General features: G+C 42.3%; 1 protein-coding gene across 3 annotated transcripts; it reads left to right on the top strand.

The window, feature by feature from the left end:
* Positions 1 to 18,643: 18,643 nt before the first annotated feature.
* LOC106601111 (lysine-specific demethylase 8-like) lies at positions 18,644 to 22,576 on the top strand. 3 transcript variants are annotated; one of them, XM_045715066.1, is made up of 8 exons: positions 18,644 to 18,703; positions 19,635 to 20,096; positions 20,296 to 20,468; positions 20,570 to 20,702; positions 20,796 to 20,843; positions 21,746 to 21,895; positions 22,022 to 22,114; positions 22,274 to 22,576. In XM_045715066.1, the coding sequence occupies exons 2-8, from the start codon at positions 19,644 to 19,646 to the stop codon at positions 22,436 to 22,438; spliced, it is 1,215 nt and encodes a 404-aa protein (XP_045571022.1). In that variant the 5' UTR covers positions 18,644 to 18,703; positions 19,635 to 19,643; the 3' UTR covers positions 22,439 to 22,576. The 3 variants fall into 3 exon arrangements, with proteins under 3 accessions (XP_045571022.1, XP_014048516.2, XP_045571023.1); XM_014193041.2 differs by lacking the exon at positions 18,644 to 18,703 and adding an exon at positions 18,742 to 19,161; XM_045715067.1 differs by lacking the exon at positions 18,644 to 18,703 and adding an exon at positions 19,201 to 19,521.
* Positions 22,577 to 22,970: the final 394 nt, after the last annotated feature.

Raw genomic sequence — 22,970 nt, 5'->3', positions numbered from 1 at the left:
CTGGAGACTGGCTAGGCCACTCCAGGACCTTAATGTGCTTGTTCTTGAGCCACTCCTTTGTTGCCTTGGCCGTGTGTTTTGGGTCATTGTCATGCTGGAATACCCATCCACGACCCATTTTCAATGCTCTGGCTGAGGGAAGGAGGTTCTCACCCAAGATTTGACGGTACATGGCCCCGTCCATTGTCCCTTTGATGCTATGAAGTTGTCCTGTCCCCTTAGCAGAAAAACACCCCCAAAGCATAATGTTTCCACCTCCATGTTTGATGGTGGGGATGGTGTTCTTGGGGTCATAGGCAGCATTCCTCCTCGTCCAAACACGGCGAGTTGAGTTGATGACAAAGAGCTCCATTTTGGTCTCATCTGACCACAATACTTTCACCCAGTTGTCCTCTGAATCATTCTGATGTTCATTGGCAAACTTCAGACGGGCATGTATATGTGCTTTTTTGAGCAGGGGGACCTTGCAGGCGCTGCAAGATTTCAGTCCTTCATGGCGTAGTGTGTTACCAATTGTATTCTTGGTAACTATGGTCCCAGCTGCCTTGAGATCATTGACAAGATCCTCCTGTATAGTTCTGGGCTGATTCCTCACCGTTCTCATGATCATTGCAACCCCACGAGGTGAGCTCTTGCATGGAGCCCCAGGCCGAGGGAGATTGACAGTTCTTTTGTGTTGCTTCCATTTGCGAATAATCGCTGTTGTCACCTTCTCACCAAGCTGCTTGGCGACTGTCTTGTAGCCCATTCCAGCCTTGTGTAGGTCTACAATCTTGTCCCTGAGATCCTTGGAGAGCTCTTTGGTCTTGGCCATGGTGGAGAGTTTGGAATCTGATTGATTGCTTGTGTGGACAGGTGTCTTTTATACAGGTAACAAGCTGAGATTTGGAGCACTCCCTTTAAGAGTGTGCTCCTAATCTCAGCTCGTTACCTGTATAAAAGACACCTGGGAGCCAGAAATCTTTCTGATTGAGAGGGGGTCATACTTATTTCCCTCATTAAAATGCAAATCAATTTATAACATTTTTGACATGCGTTTTTCTGGATTTTTTGTTGTTGTTATTCTGTCTCTCACTGTTCAAATAAACCTACCATTAAAATTATAGACTGATAATTTCTTTGTCAGTAGGCAAACGTACAAAATCAGCAGGGGATCAAATACTTTTTACCCTCACTGTATGGCAAAGCATGTACTTTAATCTCCACTTTTTTATAATGGACTTGTTGTTTATATGGACTGGTAAAACATATGGTCTTGCAGATAGATCTAGGAGGGAGAGGAACATCCAATGTTTTGTCATTTTTGGTAAAAAGTTGGTGGAAAGAAAGCAAAAGCAGGAAGTTCTTAGTCTGACTGATTAATTATAGCTGTCCAAATGTCATTTTTCATAACAGGAAATGATCATAATCTACAATATGGAAGACTAGATTTAAAACAATTTTCATAACACCTTCAGTTTCCAAGGTTACCACAGAGGCAGCTCTATTATTTAGAGTCCTGTGGGGACACGATTTGTGTTACAGAGGAAAATCCACACATATGGTGTAAGAGAATTTGTGCCTTTTTACATTTTGGTCTTTACTTTTAAAACATTATTTGCTTCGTCATTTGTTTGTATCGTGTTAAGATGGAGTCATCCAGAATGCAATATTCAGAGAACAAGTGAAAACAGAGGATAATCAAAGGATCCTCATGCAAACATCTGACTGTAATGTGAAGATCAAAGGTCTCATGAAGTCAGAGGGCCTGAGCAAAATCTTTTATGTTCAATGCCATCTCAGTCCCATATGAGCACTCACTGATCAAGGAAGTATGGGGGAGAGAGATTAAAGACATTCAAAATAAATGACTACTCTGTTTTGTCCAATGCACGTTAAAGCACCTCTCTCTGCCAAAGAAAAATAACAAAAGGTGCTTTTATGCAAATTATTTTAATAATGATCTAGTGGCATGACAGGTGTATGGTAATGATTTATCGTAATGTCAATAATATGGATACAAATTGTGTTCTTAAAGTCAGGAAGCGTCACTGTCAAACAGGCTTAAAAGTGAGCAGAGTGGCAATGAGGGGGAGGCTCATTGCTAAGCGAGGATAGAGTAGAAATCATCAAGCTACTCTTTAGATCTCCTAAATCAATAGCAAGCGATGGCATACACTTGTCGGGGTTCTGCACAGCCTTGAACGATGGAAGTGCAGCACCTACAGTACCGCACACGGTTCCAACTGAAAGCTAGACTGTCTTCTGCCACGATGTATCCTCCTCTTTCCCCTCTGGAATGACCTGGCAGTTGGTGGTGGCAGAAACAGAGGCAGGTCACAGGTGCCAGAGAAATTATCAATCTCCTGCTCCCACAGAAAACAAGTGTGAACGTTTACCCTCCCACGAGTGCAGAGAGGACTGTGCGGATGCATCCACCCAGGGCATTAGATTGTACTGGTACTGGAGCGAAGAATAGACTCCTCTTCACAAGCAAAGGTGACTGCTGACCTAGTTTGAGACTAGGCCCAAGTCTCAAGGTCACACTTCCTCCCACACATTCTGAAGGTATTGTTTGTTCACAAGCTGCCCAAAGCCATTCTTATACTCAGGTGAACACAAGGAAGTGTGTTTTTCTATACACACTAGGATCATTCTATATAGAAAAAGCAACACCTACAGACTACTTTGGGTTTCTGTTGCGGTAGTCATCTTGAGAAGAATGTACTGCAGTCAAAATAAGCTCTCAGAATTTAAAAGGGAGCTTCTATTTGTCTGTGCGGATATCTTATCACCTCAAATAATCAGTTAAATTCTGAATGGACCCCAGGACAATTAGCTTTCCAACCTCGTATTCAAAATTGAATAAATCCTCTTATCAATGTGAACATTCACTTTGTGTTGCTTTCAAAACAGCTTTCAAAACAGTCCTTCAAGGAACCAAGATCAGTATCCTTTTGATGCCAAATATGGTCACAACAATGTGCTGGGAACTTATATAAAGAGCATGTTTCTCCATATAGCATGTGACATAGTCAATAAACACAAAAACATAAACGGTCTAAACATGATTTTAAAAACTTTCTTTGGTTTTTCCTTACTAATGCGCTTAGCAGTAATAGTACAGTAGACACACATGGGATAAATAGCAGTTTGCTGCCACACTACTGCCCTCTACTGGAAAAGAAGCCTCATACAGTGTGAAATACCATTTGGAAATGGTGGGAAATTACTTGAAAGAATTTGTTTTCAAAAATGCTGGTACTGAGAATTTTGAGATAAAACCTTGAGGTTCCTTTGAAACAAACTGACAGAATAACACTCAAGATTTAATGCACAGTGTGCCTTATTCCATCTTGTGTAGGGGGTATTCTATATCCAGATGATCAACTATACAAATGCCTTATCATCCCAACACACCAACACAACGGTAGGGAGGGAATCTGAACATGTGTCAACATAAATCTCACACAGGAGGTCTCTACCATTCTGAGGTCTATAAAACCGGAGGCTCCTCATTTCAATGAAAGTGTCTCCACGAACGGGAGTCAATTTGTATCCCTGGTTGAGTGCACGTTCCATAATCGAATCATTACTTCATTAATTAAGATATAATAAAGAATATCTAATTGTAACTGCTATCCACAGTCCATTATTCTGATATATGATGAGAGAGAGACCATCTCATCAATGTCATCAACTTTATTCAAATTTTTACTGTTGGCTGGACCTAGGTCTCGATTTCATTGTCCTTTTGTTTCGATTTTAGGGTTTTGGTTGTCTCTTTCCAGAGGAACGATGGCTTACGAGTGCACCGGTGACCCACTTTGTATTTACAAAAACAGAACTAAATACATTCCACATTATAAAATGTGCCACATTGTAATTTTTCTCTCTGTCTGATAAACCAAAGAAAATCAGAAATCTAGATAGAGCCCACTCTTCATATATACTCTGCCTATTATATGAGTAACATCAAAGCCAGCTTAAACTTTCCCTACCACTCACCACTAACTGTCCCTTGTGAATATGTCCTGCTGTTAGAATGAGTAGGTGAATCCTGCCACTACTTCAATTTCCCTCCCTTCAGGCCTCACTAGCCAATTGCCAGGAGGGCCATGCCCACTTTTCCCCCACACAGACAGCTGTCTAAAAACATTCATATCCAGTAAGACAAGCAGCCACAAAAAAATCATGTTCTATCTCTCTATATGTCCTTGTTAGAAAGAAAAATACATTACTTTTTGGCAAAAAATATTGAATACACTGAATAATCCTATTGACAAGGACTAAGCTGCAATACCGCCCCATTGGCTTTCGTGTCATTGGCTCATTGGCTTTTTGCTTCTCTAACACCATCAGCGACATACAGATGCTACCTATATTTGATCATTCAAACCACTGATTCAGGCTACAGAGAGACATGGGACGATTGCCCCCTCTGTCTACCCTGAAACAGCTGTTTTAGGTCTAAATAAAGGGAAGTAGCAGGTGCCACCTGAGCCCCTACTGTGGGGCCACACCTGGTTGCATTAAGTTGATCCAAAGTGGTTTAGACGGACTGCCTGCACTGTGGCGTCTCACATTAGGCCACGGGAACTGAGCACCTGCTTGGATTGAGCTGAGCAACAGCACTACAGCTCTGCTCTACAGTGTGGAGGCATGCCAAACTGGTGGAAGTGTGTCTTCTCAATGACCCCAGGGACGGTTCAGTCATTTCTGCCACCGCAGCTGAGAAGTGGCAGCATCTGTAAATGAACAAGCTTTTGATGCGGTCCTGTGGTCACTTTGAGATAAGGGCTGGCTGTACCCAAGATCATTTCCTCATGTTCGGAAAGCGCCATGAGGCTGAAATACCTGCTTGTTTTAGGCCTTCTCAGGATTTCACAGGACATTTAACTTTATACCTCTCATTTATTACATCTTCAAGGCATTTACAAATGTCCATTAAGAGTATCCATGAAGCGTAGGAGGAACCCTTAACCTCAAACGGCTTGATGCATGCATAAATTGTCTTTGTGATGCTTAGAGATACTGCAGTGGTTAGTAGTTATATTGACATGGCAGCTAGGGAGTAGAACACAGCCCCCTGGGGAGTTGCTTCCCTTAGCCAATACATTTTTGTACTGCATCTGCACTGAGCCTAAAGAAATATAAACTACAAACTAGCCCACAGTTTTCAATTTTGCCAGCAACAGACTTATCAACGCTATATTGTGTTGTCTCTTTGACAACCCAATCGGCAACATACAATTTGACATTTACATCATCCAGGTATGCTCCCATGTCAGTTTGATTGGCTGCTGCCTGAGGTAACACTGTGCTTTCTGTTGTGCCCGTTTCTTTTTAGCAAAACAATACATTAATTTCATGAGTCAACAGGCTAAGACTGGCAGCTTGTTTAGAGCTAAACAGTGTTTAATTGGATTCTGATCCACGGCAACACCACCGCAGGGTTTATTCATTCCCTTCTTTTTTTCAGAGAACCAGCAGTGTAATGGGGGGTGATTTCATCCCTGCGATGGGGCCTTGGTGGTTTAGTGTTGCAGGCCCCTGGGAATGTTCTGTTGACAGTCACGCTCCACGCTGCCCTGATGCCCTGGCTGGCTGGGGTCCTGGCATCCCTCATAATGTCACCAGCAGCGCTTATGCTGCTAATGCTGCTGCTGCAATGGAGAGACAAGCCTAGTGTTGCAGGGATTAACCTACAGTGAGTCCAGCAATTGTCCGTAATACTTTCCGGCTCTATGGTGGCAGCTAACACGCTAAAGGGACTGTTCATTACAAAGTCAATGTATGGGATTTGAAATGGGATACTATATTGCTAGAAGCAAGGTCACTTGGTTGACTGTAATCTTGAGGATTATGATGATAATAATAATCTATGACAAGATTATGTAAATGTAATTACAGTTGGGCTTTTCTGGGGGGTCTTTTTTCTACCCCAAGTTGTTTCCACAGCTGGTAGAGAGACACTAGAGGAAACTATAAATTATGGTTTTACACTACTTCGGAGTGTCCTAACTGCTACTAAATGTTTGAGAAATATTCTGTCCAACCCAAGTTAGTCCAAGAGAGCCAATAGTCAATCCCACCAATAGATTCAAAGGAAAATCACCACAACAAAAGGACACCCTGAAACGCATGGCAACTTTCATTGTGTCAGTGCTATTGGTCAGGGTTCAAACAAATACTGCATTAGAGCTCGGAGGTTGTTTATCAAAAAGTGTTGATCCAGAATAGATAAGCAGTGTATGTTGTTGAGCGACACCAGCTAACGAGTCCCTGGGCATAACAGACACATTGAGATCTCTCAGCCCTCTCTCTACTGCATGAACCAGGAAAAGGTCAGAGACCCCTGCCGAAAAGGACCTGGCAAAACAGCCAGCAGGTGATGTCAGCATTGACAGCCCAGGGAGAAATAGCGTTGCTGGGCCTCTGGCATTCACTGCACCCCCCCCCCCCCCTTCCCACACATACAGTACACACCCCTCACCCCCACAGAGTGAGACACATCTGAATAATACATCGCTCTCTCCTGCAGGGACACCCCCACCTCGGACAGACCCAGAGATAAACAAACATGGCATCTACGTCACAGTGTGAGCCATGTCTCTCCCACAGTACCTCATGCAAGAATACACACACACACTCTCACTGCATGCCCAGCTGAGGCCAAGTGTATGTTTTCTCATCATGTTCCAATGATGCAGGGACTCACACGGGGACTTTGACCGTGCGAACCCAGCCCATCATCAGCCTGAAAACGTCATGGCAAAAAAGTCAAATGTCACCGTAGCTGATGTTTTTCTCAATAAATTGTTGTCAATTGGAAAAAGACGAGTGTCAGAGGGTTGACGTTTATCTCAATACATTGGGTTCAATGGGAAAAGATGAGTGTCAACCAATTGAATTGTATGTCAATAAATTGCAGTCAATGGGAAAAGAGGAGTGTCACAGTGCTGACGCTTATGTCAATAAGAAAAGATGATTGTCACAGTGTTGATGACTAATTTAATACATGCATTCAATGGGGCAAGATTAGTATCACAATATGGACGCATAGAGAAATGCATCAGAGATGACACCCTCCTCTCTCTTTTTCTCCCTCCCTCCCTCACTCCCTCCCTCCTCTCTCTTCCTCCCCCTCCTTCACCTCCATCCCTCCTTCACAGAAACTAAGAAGCTTGTTATGAATTCTTGAATGAATTTTGAAGAGGATGTTGGTCCCCCAAAAATGTATTGACTTGAAACTGCCTGTCTGCCTGTATGCCTGCCTAATTGCCTGCCTGTCTGTGTCTGCCTGTATGTCTGTCTGTTTACAGGAAATTACTTAATTGTGGGTCATAGGGGTGATTTCGGAGAGTAAAAAAGGTTTAATCTTCCAACATTTTACATATTTGTGACCGGGGGACTGTCATGATCCGGCATATAAAATTTGAAGTCAATCGACCAAAAAGCTTTTAAAAAAAAAGCAGTTATAGAAACTAAGAGCCTTGTTATGAATTATTGAATGAATTCTAAAGAGGATATTTGTCACATTTTATTTTTGATTTATTTGAAATGTTGAAACTGTCTGTGTCTGCCTGCCTGTCTGTCTTCCTGTCTGCTTGCCTCACTGCCTGCCTGTCTGTCTGTGTCTGTCTGTGTCTGCCTTGCTGTCTGTCCGAGAGAGGAGGGAGAGGGAGAGAGAGAGAGAGAGAGACGAGACGAGACGAGAAGAGAAGAGACGAGAAGAGAAGAGAAGAGAAGAGAAGAGAAGAGAAGAGAAGAGAAGAGAAGAGAAGAGAAGGGGGAGGCAGGGAAAGAAGGAGGGACAGAAAATGGAGGGGGAGAGGAGAAAGAAAAGGGAGAGTGAGAGAAGGGAGGGGAAGGAGAGAGAGAGGTTGTAAGTGGAGGGAGGGAAAGAAGGAGGGAGAGAGAATGGGGGGGTGAGAGCGAGAGAAGGGGGGGTCGTAAGGGAGGGGGAGAGAGGGGACAGACAGAGGGAGAGGGTGAAGAGGGGAGAGAGAGAGAGGAGGGAGGGAAGAGAGTCAACAGACAGACAGAGGTGGGAGAGAGGAGGAAGAAGAGAAGAGCGGGCGGGAGGGAAATAAGGAGGGAGAGAGAATGGAGGGGGAAGGACGAGATAAAAGGGAGAGGGAGGGAGGGAGGGAGATAAAGAGGCAGTAGAGAGAGAGAGCGAGAGAGAGAGAGAGAGAGAGACGAGATAAAAAATAAAAAAGTGTCAACCCTGTGACACTCATCTTTTCCCATTGACTGCAATGTACTGAGAAAAACGTCACCTACTGTGACATATTACCTTTTTTTTTTAAACGTGCCAGTAGGACATTTTCCTATGATATCATGTTGGCTACCCAGCAGCTGATAGCAGCTAATATCTGAGATCAGGCTTTCATATCTTTGGAAATAAAAGGTGGGGAATGTGGAATAGGGTATGGGAAATATGCTATCCTTGATTTGTTGAGAATAAAATGTAGCCTATAACTCAGTAGTCATTATTTTATGGAATTATTTCCAAACAAACCTGTGGTGCATTGGAATGCCCCCACAAAACCTGGAGGGTGGGGAAACGCAGAGAGCAGAAAGCATTTATGGGGTACTAAAATCTTGCTTCCACTCCAGTAGGTGAACAATGGAGTGAGCTCCCAGAATTCAGGCTGTTTACATAGCGAGCTAGTGAATAGAAATGCGTGAAACATTTTACAGTCCCTTGTGATTCTTAGAAGAACTGGCTGCCTTGTTTTCCATCTGCTTTACATACGGGAACAGCTCCATGGTTTGCTCTGAGATTATTTGAATTTCATGGGATGTCTGACAGGTAACAATAGTGCTACTGTCCATAGATTATTTTGAGGTCTGTGACAGGAGATATCCTCTTGTGTTTGTTCAGGTTTCCCCTAAACCATATTATAATGGGATCTGAGAACTCAAATATCCTCGGATCAGATCAAAGAGACATGCTTATAATTATTTTGTAGCTTTTTCCATTAGCCAAACACATACAAAGATACCAATCAAAAATCAATCTGACTCAGCTACTGTACACTACATGACCAAATGTATGTGGACGCCTGCTTGTCAAACATCTCATTCTAAAATCAGGGCATTAATATGGAGTTGGTCACCCCTTTGCTGCTATAACAGCCTTCACTCTTCATGGAAGGCTTTCCACTAGCATTAGTGAGGTCAGGCGCCAATGTTGGGCGATTAGGCCTGGCTCACATTTGGCATTCCAATTCATCCCAAAGGTGTTCGATGGGGTTGAGGTCAGGGCGCTGTGCAGGCCAGTCAAGTTCTTCCACACCAATCTCTGTATGGATCTCGTTTTGTGCACAGGGGCATTGTCATGCTGAAACAGGAAAGCACCTTCCCCAAACTGCACAGAATCGCCTAGAATGTCATTGTATGCTGTAGCGTTAAAATTTACCTTCACTGGAACTAAGGGGCCTAGCCCGAACCATGAAAAACAGCCCCAGAACATTATTCCTCCTCCACCAAACTTTATAGTTGGCACTATGCATTCGGGCAGCTAGTGTTCTCCTGGCATCCGCCAAACCCAGATTCATTCGTCAGACTGCCAGATGTAGAGGCGTGATTCATCACTCCAGAGAACCCCTTTCCACTGCTCCAGAGTCCAATGGCTGCGAGCTATACACCACTCCAGCCGACGCTTGGCATTGCGCATGGTGATCTTAGGCTTGTGTGCGGCTGCTCGTCCATGTAAACCCATTTCATGAAGCTCCAGACAAACAGTTACTGTGCTGACGTTGATTCCAGAGGCAGTTTGGAACTCGGTAGTGAGTGTTGCAACCGAGTACAGATGATTTTTACTCGCTACGCGCCTCAGCACTCGGTGGTCCTGTTCTGTGAACTTGTATAGCCTACCACTTTGAGGCTGAGCCGTTGTTGCTCTTAGACATTGCCACTTCACAATAACAGCCCTTACAGTTGACCGGGGCAGCTCTAGCAGAGCAGAAATTTGATGAACTGACTTGTTGGAAAGGTGGCATCCTATGACAGCACCACATTGAAAGTCAGTGAGCTCTTCAGTAAGGCCATTCTACTGCCAACGTTCGTCTATGGAGATTGCATGGCTGTGTGCTCGATATTATAAACCTGTCTGTAACGGGAGTGGCTGAAATAGCCAAATTCACTCATTTGAAGGGGTGCACATACTTTTGTATATATAGTGTATGTTTAATGTTGGAGCAGTTGCTGGGATGATCCCCCATTTGTTATAATACCTTGTGTTGTTCTCTACCATGAATTATTTTATATATATTATAATAATCAGAGCATGAAAGAAATCATGTCTGAAGAAAATTGATGCAAAAATATGCATTGCTATTGCATCCAAATAGGTATTGTTGTGTTTATCTTCAGCCTATGTTTAGCAAGCAATTGTAATGAAAGAGTGATAGAGGGAAGTGAAAACAAATTGTTCAGCATTTCACGTACTAATGACTTCACCATCAATTCCCATGGGTGAGACTTTCATCCAGCATGTCAAACCAATGAGATGATTCTGTGGATGAAATCACGCTGTGCAACACACACCCTGAAGCACAAGCTTTCTCTTTCAAAGACACACAGCACCATGGAGGACTTTTAACACACAGGTTGAAGGTGTTCTGTATCTCCACAAGGATTCTGTCTACAGCTACAGGCCCCATAGAGTTACCAGGATAGAGCTTACAACTACAGGTCCAATAGAGTTGTCAAGATAGAGCTTACAGCTACAGGCCCCATAGAGTTTCCAGGATAGCGCTTACAACTACAGGTCCCATAGAGTTGTCAGGATAGAGCTTACAGCTACAGGCCCCATAGTGTTTTTTATTTATTTATTTATTTCACCTTTATTTAACCAGGTAGGCTAGTTGAGAACAAGTTCTCATTTGCAACTGCGACCTGGCCAAGAATAAAGCAAAGAATAAAGCAAAACACATACAACAACACAGAGTTACACATGGAATAAACAAACATGCAAATTAGGTAAGATAAGGGAGGTAAGGCAATAAATAGGCCATGGTGGTGAAGTAATTACAATATACCAATTAAACACTGGAGTGATTGATGTGCAGAAGATGAATGTGCAAGTAGAAATACTGGGGTGCAAAGGAGCAAGATAAATAAATAAATACAGTATGGGGATGAGGTAGTTGGATGGGCTATATTACAGATGGGCTATGTACAGGTGCAGTGATCTGTGAGCTGCTCTGACAGCTGGTGCTTAAAGCTGGAGAGGGAGATATGAGTCTCCAGCTTCAGTTATTTTTGCAGTTCGTTCCAGTCATTGGCAGCAGAGAACTGGAAGGAAAGGCGGCCAAAGGAGGAATTCGCTTTGGGGGTGACAAGTGAGATATACCTGCTGGAGCGCATGCTACGGGTGGGTGCTGCTGTAGCCTACAGCTACAGGCCACATAGAGTTGCCAGGATAGAGCCTACAGCTACAGGCCACATAGAGTTGCCAGGATAGAGCTTACAGCTACACGCCCCATAGAGTTGCCAGGATAGAGCCTACAGCTACAGGCAACATAGAGTTGCCAGGCTGGAGCTTACAGCTACAGGCCCCAGAGAGTTGCCAGGATAGAGCTTACAGCTACAGGCCCCATAGAGTTGCCAGGATAGAGCCTACAGCTACAGGCCACATAGAGTTGCCAGGCTGGAGCTTACAGCTACAGGCCCCATAGAGTTGCCAGGATAGAGCTTACAGCTACAGGCCCACATAGAGTTGCCAGGATAGAGCCTACAGCTACAGGCCCCATAGAGTTGCCAGGCTGGAGCTTACAGCTACAGGCCCCATAGAGTTGACAGGATAGAGCCTACAGCTACAGGCCCCATAGAGTTGCCAGGATAGAGTCTACAGCTACAGGCCCCATAGAGTTGCCAGGATAGAGCCTACAGCTACAGGCCCCATAGAGTTGCCAGGATAGAGCCTACAGCTACAGGCCCCATAGAGTTCCCAGGATAGAGCCTACAGCTACAGGCCCCATAGAGTTGCCAGGATAGAGCCTACAGCTACAGGCCCCATAGAGTTGCCAGGATAGAGCCTACAGCTACAGGCCCCATAGAGTTGCCAGGATAGAGCTTACAGCTACAGGCCCCATAGAGTTGCCAGGATAGAGCCTACAGCTACAGGCCCCATAGAGTTGCCAGGATAGAGCCTACAGCTACAGGCCCCATAGAGTTGCCAGGATAGAGCCAACAGCTACAGGCCCCAGAGAGTTGCCAGGATAGATCCTACAGCTACAAGCCCCATAGAGTTGCCAGGATAGAGCCTACAGCTACAGGCCCCATAGAGTTGCCAGGATAGAGCCTACAGCTACAAGCCCCATAGAGTTGCCAGGATAGAGCTGTATGTTCTGTTTGTCAGTGTGTCCAAAATCCTTGATGGAGTGTCTTGTCCTTTCAATATTGTTAACATGTTTATCATTATGATTGACTCAATCGCTGTGCTTTTGAAACGACAGAACTTTGGCACATATATAGATCAAGGTCGTCTCAGCAGGTGTGTTGAAGTTCAGCTTGAGGATACAGGGGGAGGGGAGGGGAGGCTCTCTGACACACTTCTTTTCTACAATGTGCATCACTACATTAGAGCTTTTACTCTACTAATATTAGATTGTTTGATTTTCTTGTCATCTGGTGCCCATTCCACCATAATGAGACCCCACTCTCATTTAGCATGTCTATTCAATAGAGCTATGAAACTATCCTCCTGGCCTCCTCACACACACACAATCCTTCACAGATCATCTAACTGCATTCCCATCGCCAGTCTCAGGCAGCTGGCCCATTTCCATCTAATAGTCAGACTAATCGCCAAGGGAGGAATTACCACTAAATTAAGGACTAAACAAATGTTCTAGTTTATTGACGGCTGTAAATGGATGAGCCAAGCTGAGGCTATCCTCCCTATTGTGTTGTCAATATTTGTTGAATTTTGTGCTGCTCCATACCACTTAAATTAGATTTTATGGGCATTGATTGAGGGAGTTTGATGAAATAGCATATTCTGAGGAAATACACTGTGTTTAAAGTCATCCTCCATTCTAATTTTCACCTCATTTAAAACCTGATTTACTTAACAAAAGGTTGTCCAAGTATGAGGGGGGGGCTTTCCACTTTTGTTCTATATTACTTCCCTACCGACGACATCACATCTGACCATCAAACCAACTATTTGAATGCCCTCCTCCCTGAAGTTTGTCTAAAAAAAAAATATTTTTTTCTCATTGTTTTTACCCTTTAGTGTGTGTACTTTACTGTATACTATATCGCTTTTCAACAGAAAAAGTTCTAAATTCGCTGGAGGACATCTTTAAGCATGGGTCTGTTGACTCAGTCTCTGATGTTAATTGGAAAATAATAGCAGTGGGGTAGAGAGGAATTGATCTAATCTGCGTCATATTTTTCTGTGCTGTCTTATCATGTACTTTGTACTTGAAGCATTTATGCACATCATTAGATCAAAACAATATTGTGTATTTGTCTCACACTTCCCTTGTGAATAGAGTATGACATCAACATTTATCTAATCTGCAGATCATTAGCCATCACAAACAATGAAGACATGAACCACACAAAGTTCTATTCGTTTCACTTTTGGAAATTGTATAGTAATTTCCGGGTGCAGTAAAGTAAAGCATGTATTAAATAAACACTGACAATGGTTCTATTTTAGTAGCAGGTCATGTAACCTGGGCACAGGAGGTTGGTGGCACCTTAATTGGGGAGGACAGGGCCGTGGTAATGGCTGGAGCGGAAGAGGTGTAATGGTATCAAATACATGGTTTCCATGTGTTTGATGCCATTTCATTCGCTCCATTCCAGCCATTATTATGAGCAGTCCTCCCTTCAGCAGCCTCCTGTGAACTTGGGCAATGCCATGACTGGCGTTTCCCCTAAACCAGTCACCCATGCAATGTTGGGCTATTCATTTCCTAAACAGTCTGGTAAAACCAGACAATGTATAATCAATTATCTAACAAAAGTGTTTACAGTGTTAAATTATTTTCAATTTGCTTCAGTCCACTGAGCATGCTACAGTTTGTGCAGGCTATCCAGCCAAATCAAGCCTGGCTGCAACAGTCCAAATAAAATCGATGCGACACTGATAGATTGATCTTGTGAGGCTAGAGCTCTGGGAGGTCGTGAGCAGATGTGACGGGGTAAGAGAGCCACGGGTTGACTGGGTTTACACAGTGTGGGTGTACTGTGACAAGATGTCACCAACAGGACATTTCTTTCATGAAGTTCAGTTTTTGTAAAGGGAAAACCTTCCATTTTTCACTGTCAGCCATGCTTTTATTTGCAAACCGTTTTACTGTGGATATAGATACTTTTGTACCCGTTTCTTCCAGCATCTTCAAAAGGTCCTTTGCTGTTGTTCTGGGATTCATTTGCACTTTTCGCACCAAAGTACGTTCATCTCTAGAAGACAGAACACGTCTCCTTCCTGAGCGGTATGACGGCTGCGTGGTCCCATGGTGTTTATACTTGCGTACTATTGTTTGTACAGATGAAAGTGGTACCTTCAGGCCTTTGGAAATTGCTCCCAAGGATGAACCAGACCTTTAGATGTCTACAATTTTTCTTCTGAGGTCTTGGCTGATTTCTTTTGATTTTCCCATGATGTCAAGCAAAGAGGCTCTGAGTTTGAAGGTAGGCCTTGAAATACATCCAACAAGTACACCTCCAATTGACTCAAATGATGTCAATTAGCCTATCAGAAGCTTCTAAAGCCATGACATAATTTTCTGGAATTTTCCAAGCTGTTTAAAGGCACAGTCAACTTAGCGTATGTAAACTTCTGACCCACTGGAATTGTGATACAGTGAATTTTAAGTTAAATTATCTGTCTGTAAACAATTGTTGGAAAAATGACTTGTGTCATGCACAAAGTAGATGTCCTAACCGACTTGCCAAAACTATAGTGTGTTAACAAGAAATTTGTGGAGTGGTTGAAAAACAAGTTTTAATGACTCCACCTAAGTGTATGTTAACTTCCGACTTCAACTGTACATCATATAGTCATCAATGAAATTGCCTAAATATTCAGAGTTTTAATACTCATTAAATATTCAGACATGCTGATGCTGTTGGATGGGATGACAAGATAAAGAATCAAGATGCCTTCTGACCTGTCACTAGTCCTGCTGCTGCCAGACGGTGCTATTATTCCTTGCGTCTTTTGGCATTTGCCTATGGCCACTCTCCGCTGGGCGTAAAAATCTAATGTTTCTGGGTTTAAGCGATTAGTGATGTACAGGTCAGCTGTTTGTTCACCCGCAATTGCTAATAACCCTCCTGCAACTGCCTGACTATATGTGATAAAGTGAAAATCTAAAGCCCGCACCGGACCCAAACCCGCAAATATAAAAATGCTCTGTAGCTTACAGTCAGAGATTTTAGAACGATTTTTTGACAAGGGGTGTGTGGGGTAAACAGTGGTGTAAAGTACTTTAAAGTTCTACTTACTTCGTTTTTTGCAGTATCTGTACTTTACTTTGTGATTCATTACTTTTACTTCACTATATTCCTAAAAAGAATTATGTACTTCTTACTCCATACATTTTCCCTGACGCCCAAAAGTACTTGTTACATTTTGACAGAAAAATGGTCCAATTCACGCACTTATCAAGAGATCATCCCTGGTCATCCCTACTGCCTCTGATCTGGCGGACTACCTAAACACAAATGCTTCATTTTTAAATTAATGTCTGAGTGTTGGAGTGTGCCCCTGGCTATCCGTAAATAAAAAAATATTTACAAATTGTGCCATCCGGTTGGCATAATATAAAGAATTTGAAATGATTCATACTTTTACTTTTGATACTTAGGTATATGTTTGCAATTCCATGTACTTTTGATACTTAAGTATATTTAAAACCAAACACTTTAGACTTTTACTCTAGTATTTTACTGGATGACTTTCACTTTTACTTGAGTCATTTTCTATTAAGGTATCTTTACTTTTACTGAAGTATGACATTTGAATACTTTTTCCACCACTTGGGATAAAAATATATACAGTACCAGTCAACATTTTGGACACACCTACTCATTCAAGGGTTTTTCTTTATTTTTACTATTTTCTACATTGTAGAATAATAGTGAAGACATCAAAACTATGAAATAACACATATGGAATCATGTAGTAACCAAAAAACCTTGCCACAACACAACTGATTGGCTCAAATGCATTAAGAAGGAAAGAAATTCCACAAATTAATGTTGAAATGCATTCCAGATGACTACCTCATGAAGCTGGTTGAGAGAATGCCAAGAGTGTCCAAAGCTGTCATCAAGGCAAAGGGTGGCTACTTTGAAGAATCTCAAATAAAATATATATTTTGATTTGTTTAACACTTTTTCGGTTACTAGATATGTGTTGTTTCATAGTTTTGATGTCTTCACTATTATTCTTCTGTCATGAATCCCGCTTCCTGAGTCTGTGTTCTGCCTGAGCTGCCTGTTTTCTGTTTTGGAGTTGTTTCTGAACACACCCTGTCTGGTTGCCGGGCGACGAAGCTAGGTGGGAGATCTCTCAATTACCCGCACCTGCATCTCATCAGCCATCTGCACACCTGGTCCTGATCATCACCTCTTCTCTTCATAAGCTCTGACCTGACATCCATTCCCTCCCGGATTGTTAGCGATGAACAGTATGTTGTGTCAGCGTATCAGCCTCAAGTCACTCGAGTTAGTTTTGTTGTTCTGTACTTTTTACCTGTTACTCACCTCCGTTTACTCTGTCTACAGTCATTCTCCCGGAACATTCACCCCCCCTGCCTGGTCATCGGTGGCTTCTGTGACATCATTGGATCTGCCTATTTACTCTCATCAACTCACCTCCGCTGCCGCTCCGTCTCCTGGATTATTCTGTTTTCACCTTGACTCTGTAAATAAATACTCACCTTCATTTTACTCACCTTGTCCTGGTCGGCTTCTGGGTTCTGCTTTAGAGAATCGTGACATCTTCAATGTAGAAAATAGTAAAAAATAAAGAAAACCCCTTGAATGTGTCCAAACTTTTGACTGGCACTGTATTTTTATTAAGTAATTTATACTGAACAAACAAATGTAAAGTAATGGTGGCATGTTTCATGAACTGAAATAAAAGATCCCAGAAATTGTCCATATGTACAAAAAGCTTTTGTGCACAAATGTGTTTACATCCCTGTTAGTGAGCAATTCTCCTTTGCCAAAATAATCCATCCACCTGACAGGTGTGGCATATCAAGAAGCGGATTAAACGGCATGATCATTACACAGGTGCACTTTGTGCTGGGGACAGTAAAATGCTATTCTGAAATGTGTAGTTTAGTCACACAACACAATGCTACAAATGTCTGAAGTTTTGAGGGAGCATGCAATTGGCATGCTGACTGCAGGAATGTCCACCGGAGCTGTTGCCAGAGAATTTAATGTTAATTTCTCTACCATAAAACACCTCCAACGTCATATGAGATACGTTGTTTTAGAAATTTTGGAAGTACGTCCAATTGGCCTCACAACCGCAGACCACAACATTTTGGTAGGCTATTTGTTAATAAACTTGTCTCTAATTAAATGCAGCTTCTCTTCTGTCATTACTTGTTGCCCTAGAAGACTAAATAAACCCTTGCTCATCAGATACTATGTTATAGCCTAGCCCACATCGACAGAATGAATCGGGGGGCATATAATACGAACGTTTAGCAACCCAAAGGTTTCGAGTTCGAATCTCGTCAACGCGAACATCTAGCAACCCAATGGTTTCAAGTTCCAATCTCATCACAGACAACTTTAGCTAATTAGCAACTTTGCAACTACTTACTACTTTTCAGCTACTTTGCAACTACTTAGCATGTTAGCTAACCCTTCCCCTAATGCGAACATCTAGAAACTCAAAGGTTGCGTGTTCCAATATCATCACTGACAACTTTAGCATTTTAGCAACTTTGCATCTACTTACTACTTTTTAGCTGCTTTGCAAATTTGTAACATATAATACAAATTGTAATTCTTAAGAGGATAACGTATCATATGAAATGGATGATGGACATCCACAAATGAATACATACAATATGAAACGTACCATGTCATACTAATTGGAGTATGTCAGATTTACGTACAGAATGATACGAAATCATTTGAGATAAGGTTGCTTGTGACTGTTGAATTTGTATAGTGCCTCACAATCATCACACATAACATTGTTCTGGCACGCCCATCTCTTTATTTTCAACTCTCCATTTTGTAGCATTTCTCTTATTGAATGAAACTCCGACATTGTCCTTTTTGCCTCATTGGTTGGACGTTAACTATTTGTGCCCAAGTTCCCAAAAGCATTTGGCAATTGCTGTGTATTTGACGATTGTCTACAGTTACACCCTAAAGCTTGAGCTTAAGCACTAATGCCAAATAAAAAATAAAGGAGAAAAAAATGAAGGCCCTAGACATGCATTGCACAAGAATGATACATTTATGGATTTTTTTATGCATTGTTTTCTCTTTATTCAACCTGCATGTGCATCACCACCAGGGATACAGTCAAAACCCAGAGGTGCCTTATGGCTATTATAAACTGGTTACCTACATAATTAGGGCAGTAAAAATAAATGTTTTGTCATACCAGTGGTATACGGTCAGTTGTCAGCCAATCAGTATTCAGGGCTCGAACCACCCAGTTTATAATTATAACTAAACATTGATATATCGTGATGGAGAATCTGGGGTAAATTACAGTACAGTATTTTCAACCTATATTTAGTTTCTCCGTAAAAACGAATGTGGGGACACCCCGCTCAAGCGTCTTTTTAGGTATTTTCTAAACCTGCTAAATTAGGTTAGCCAATAGCAAATGACAAAATACATAAAGAATAACTGCGCCATTTGTCGGCTGCATGGCTACTATGTCACTAGCCACTACTGGAGCTAGAAGTCAGCACAACTGGAGGCTAGATCAAACTGTCCACTCTTCAGACTGGAGCAAGGGGAGTTGGCAGGATAGATGTATTTCGCTTAATAACGTTGTTGTTTTTTACGAAAATTGTGCTTCGTGCAAAATAATGTGATATTACTGTTTGCATGATCGAACCCTATCGCCACGTCGACATGGAACACAAATAATGTATTCGTTTTCTACACGGAGCTCTTTTATTGCAACACCAGCGTCTACATATGTCAATAACGGTAAATAAAAGTGTTTTGGGCATTATCCGACTGTTTACTATTTATTTGTCCACATGTTATAATCTCATTGTCGGGGTATTAAAGAGAACATGTGCCCAGTGATGATAAGTTTGCTTGTGGAAGAGCCATACAGTATTTCATTAGATATCTGATCCACTCTAACAATATTTGGGGATTGGAGTCTTTTTTTCTTGCTCTTACCGGACTCGAGGTTCAGGGGTCTCGCTCCGTGAAAATATCTGTCTCTTCGAATTTAACTCAGTGACATCATGTCACACGAGAGGAATGATATGGAAAATGGTGGTTTTAATAGAAGTCTTGTGTATTCATTAGAGTTAACAGGTAGCAAAGGTTTTGAAGGTAGGCAGCCCCCAGCTAGCTAAGTGTATGGTTATAACATTAGTGGTTTTCAGACCAGATTGATTGTGCACTGTACCTTTTGATTGGGTCTAACAGTTCTCTCTATTTCACAGCACTAGTCTATGGCAGAACTGTGGTCAGCTATCTCTGCTGCTTTGCCTGTGACGGAGGCAGAATTTCCACTTGACTTCAGTGAAAAAGTTGAGCCCAGTGTGGTAGATGTGCTGAAACGTTGCAGGCAGCAGCTGTACACCGGGAGCGGTCGATGGAGGCAAAACGCTCAGATCATCTTGGACTTTTCCTGGGAGAAGCTCAACACAGGAACGTGGCGTGATGTGGACAAGGAGTGGAGGTGTTTGTATTCATATGGCTGCCTGTTCAAAGTAGCTGCCCTATGCCGTGATGATGCCTCACCAGCTACAGTGCAGGAGGCCATACGGACATGTGACTTGGGCCTGCTCATGGGGGCAGCCATCATGGACAATATTTTACAAACCTTTGTAAAGATCCTGCAAAATGAAATCAGGAAGAGGCACTCCAATGAGGAGAATCTTAGTGAAGGAGTTAGTGCTAAGGTGGATTTCATATCTTATACTGTGTATGTTGTGGCCTGTTGCTTTCTAACCAGTCAATGTGAGCCTGTGTCATATCCCATTTGTTCTTTCTCATAATTTTCTTAAAGGCTAGTAGGCTATTTTATTTTGCTTTGCATATTCTTCAAGTCAAATTGTGTGTTAGTTTATGCTATGTTAAATTCTCTTTTCTTCTCAACAGAAAATGAAGGTTGACTGTGTGTCAGTGCCTGTGGTCAAGCAGGCTCTGGCAGTACCAAGGATACACTGTCCATCATTGGAGAGCTTCAAGAAAGATTACTTGGATCCACAAAAGCCAGTCATATTAGAGGGTATCATAGATCACTGGCCAGCCTTCAAAAATCACCCTTGGAGGTACCTTTTTCTTTATTTTGTGTCCTTCTCTAGTCCGTTGCCCTTACCTTCTCATAGTCCCCCAGACACCTGTGTTGATTTGGTTTTCTCCCTTTGCAAAGCATAGAATACCTGCAAACTGTTGCTGGTTGTCGGACTGTACCTGTTGAAGTGGGCTCAAGATATACCGATGAGGAATGGTCACAGACACTCCTTACGGTCAATGAATTCATCGATCGCTATATTGTTGTGAAAGTAAGTACTTCCTCGTGAAAAATATTACCCCAAAAATAAGCCAATGATAGACGCTTTTCACTCAATGCCTATTCCCGCTCTCTCTCACATTAGGACGCATCAAGTTTGGGATATCTTGCTCAGCACCAGCTATTTGATCAGGTTGGTCATTGCCCTGTCCTGTTTTTTACATAACAAATTTGGGTGAGGATGTCAGTGTTGATATATACTAAACAAAAATATAAACACAACATGTAAAGCTATGGTTTCATGAGCTGAAATAAAAGATCCCAGAAATGTTTCACATGCACAAAGAACATATTTCTCTCAAATGTTGTGCAGCAATTTGTTTACATCCCTCTTAGTGAGCATTTCTACTTTGCCAAGATAATCCATCCACCTGACAGATGTGGCATATCAAGAAGCATGATCATTACACAGGTGCACCTTGTCCTGGGGACAAAGGGTCACTCTAAAATGTGCAGTTTTGTCACACAACACAATGCCACAGATGTCTCAAGTTTTGAGGGAATGTGCAATTGGCATGCTGAATGCAGGTATGTCCACCAGAGCTGTTGCCAGAGAATTGAATGTTACTTTCTGTACCATTAGCTGCCTCCAACGTCGTTTTAGGCGTTGTGATACCGGCCACCAGGACAGCTGATGAAACTGAGGAGTATTTCTGTCTGTAATAAAGCCTTTTAGTGGGAAAAACTCATTCTGGTTAGCTGGGCCTTGCTCCCCAGTGGGTGGGCCTATGCCCTCCCAGGTCTACCCATGGCTGCGCCCCTGCCAGTCATGTGAAATCCATAGATTAGGGCCTAATGAATTTTTCATTTGACTGATTTCCTTATATGATCTGTAACTTAGTAAAATTGTTGCATGTTGCGATTATTTTTGTTCACTATAGGACTAAAATACAACAAATGTACATTTTACTGGAAATGTAGGATACAGGCTTCTATAATCCTTGCCTCCATTTTTGTATTGTACAAATTACATTTAAAGCCTACAAGTTTTTCAGTTACAAAAACAGTATTTTGTTCAATGTACTCTTCTCCAAGGTCCCCGAGCTGAAAGACGACATCCGTATCCCTGACTACTGTTGTCTTGGTGAGGGAGAGGAAGATGACATCACGATCAATGCTTGGTTTGGGCCAGGAGGTACAGTGTCCCCCCTTCATCAAGATCCTCAACAGAACTTCCTGGCTCAGGTGAGTCTAACACATCCAGTGAGTAGGATCAGACTCACAGCAATTTGGACCCTGCCAGAGATATGTGTGATACTGTATTTTAGCAATCACAATTTGGTGACTGCATGGTCCCCTATTGTGTAACAGGTGGTTGGAAGAAAGTACATTCGTCTGTATTCCCCTGAGGACACCGAGAAACTCTACCCTCACCAATTGCAGCTCCTACACAACACTAGTCAGGTTAAAATTCAATTTTAAATCTCTTCATGCACCAGGTCTATGATCTTAAAAACAATCTAGCATATAAATGATCTACCTAAACTGTTAGTGCTGCATACTTTGAATGGGAGAAATTAGTAAAGTGTTTGCCATTTAAACAGAAAGCTTTCTTTAATGCAGGTGGAGGTGGAGAGTCCAGACGTGGTGCGATTCCCAGAGTTTGTGAAGGCTCCCTACCTAGAGTGTGTGTTGCAGCCTGGGGAGGTCTTGTTCATCCCAGTCAAACACTGGCATTACGTGCGTTCTTTGGAGCTCAGCTTCTCTGTGAGCTTCTGGTGGTCATGACCCATGATGAGTGATCCAGATTCAGGTTGTTTTTAGTCAGAATTTTGGTTATTGCAGTGGTCTTGTAAAATGCAAGTCCTGTGCTCACGTATCTTGTGACTTAGGTCTGTTTGTTATTTTCTTAAACAATCATTAACATGTCTGTCCTTTCATTGCTTCAGCCCTCTGAGCCTCGCCCACCAAATGGCTTTAAAAACATCTGATTCTATGAACAAATTCATGGTTAAGTGTCAATGGTAATTCAAAAAGGAATAAGGTTGGAAACGAGCCTCAATTTACATAGTTCAACTTACAACGGCGATTCATATTGAAGAATTATGGGAAATCTGCTCAACTCAATTAACTTGAGTAGAGGAAAATAGCCTATCACTATGGCTATTTTACATAATTAAAAGTATCCCACCTCATATCCATGACAAAGGAAAGCCAGTTGTGTTCAATCTATCAACACTTGAATGTGATTATGGCACACATTGAATGCCAAGCTACCTGCATGATTGGCGCTTGCTTCCACTCATTACTAAATTAAATG

Source organism: Salmo salar, chromosome ssa03 (genome assembly GCF_905237065.1).
Source record: "Salmo salar chromosome ssa03, Ssal_v3.1, whole genome shotgun sequence".
NCBI classification, from domain to species: domain Eukaryota; kingdom Metazoa; phylum Chordata; class Actinopteri; order Salmoniformes; family Salmonidae; genus Salmo; species Salmo salar.
Note: the sequence above shows the minus strand (reverse complement) of the source record. Positions and strands in the feature narration are given on the sequence as shown.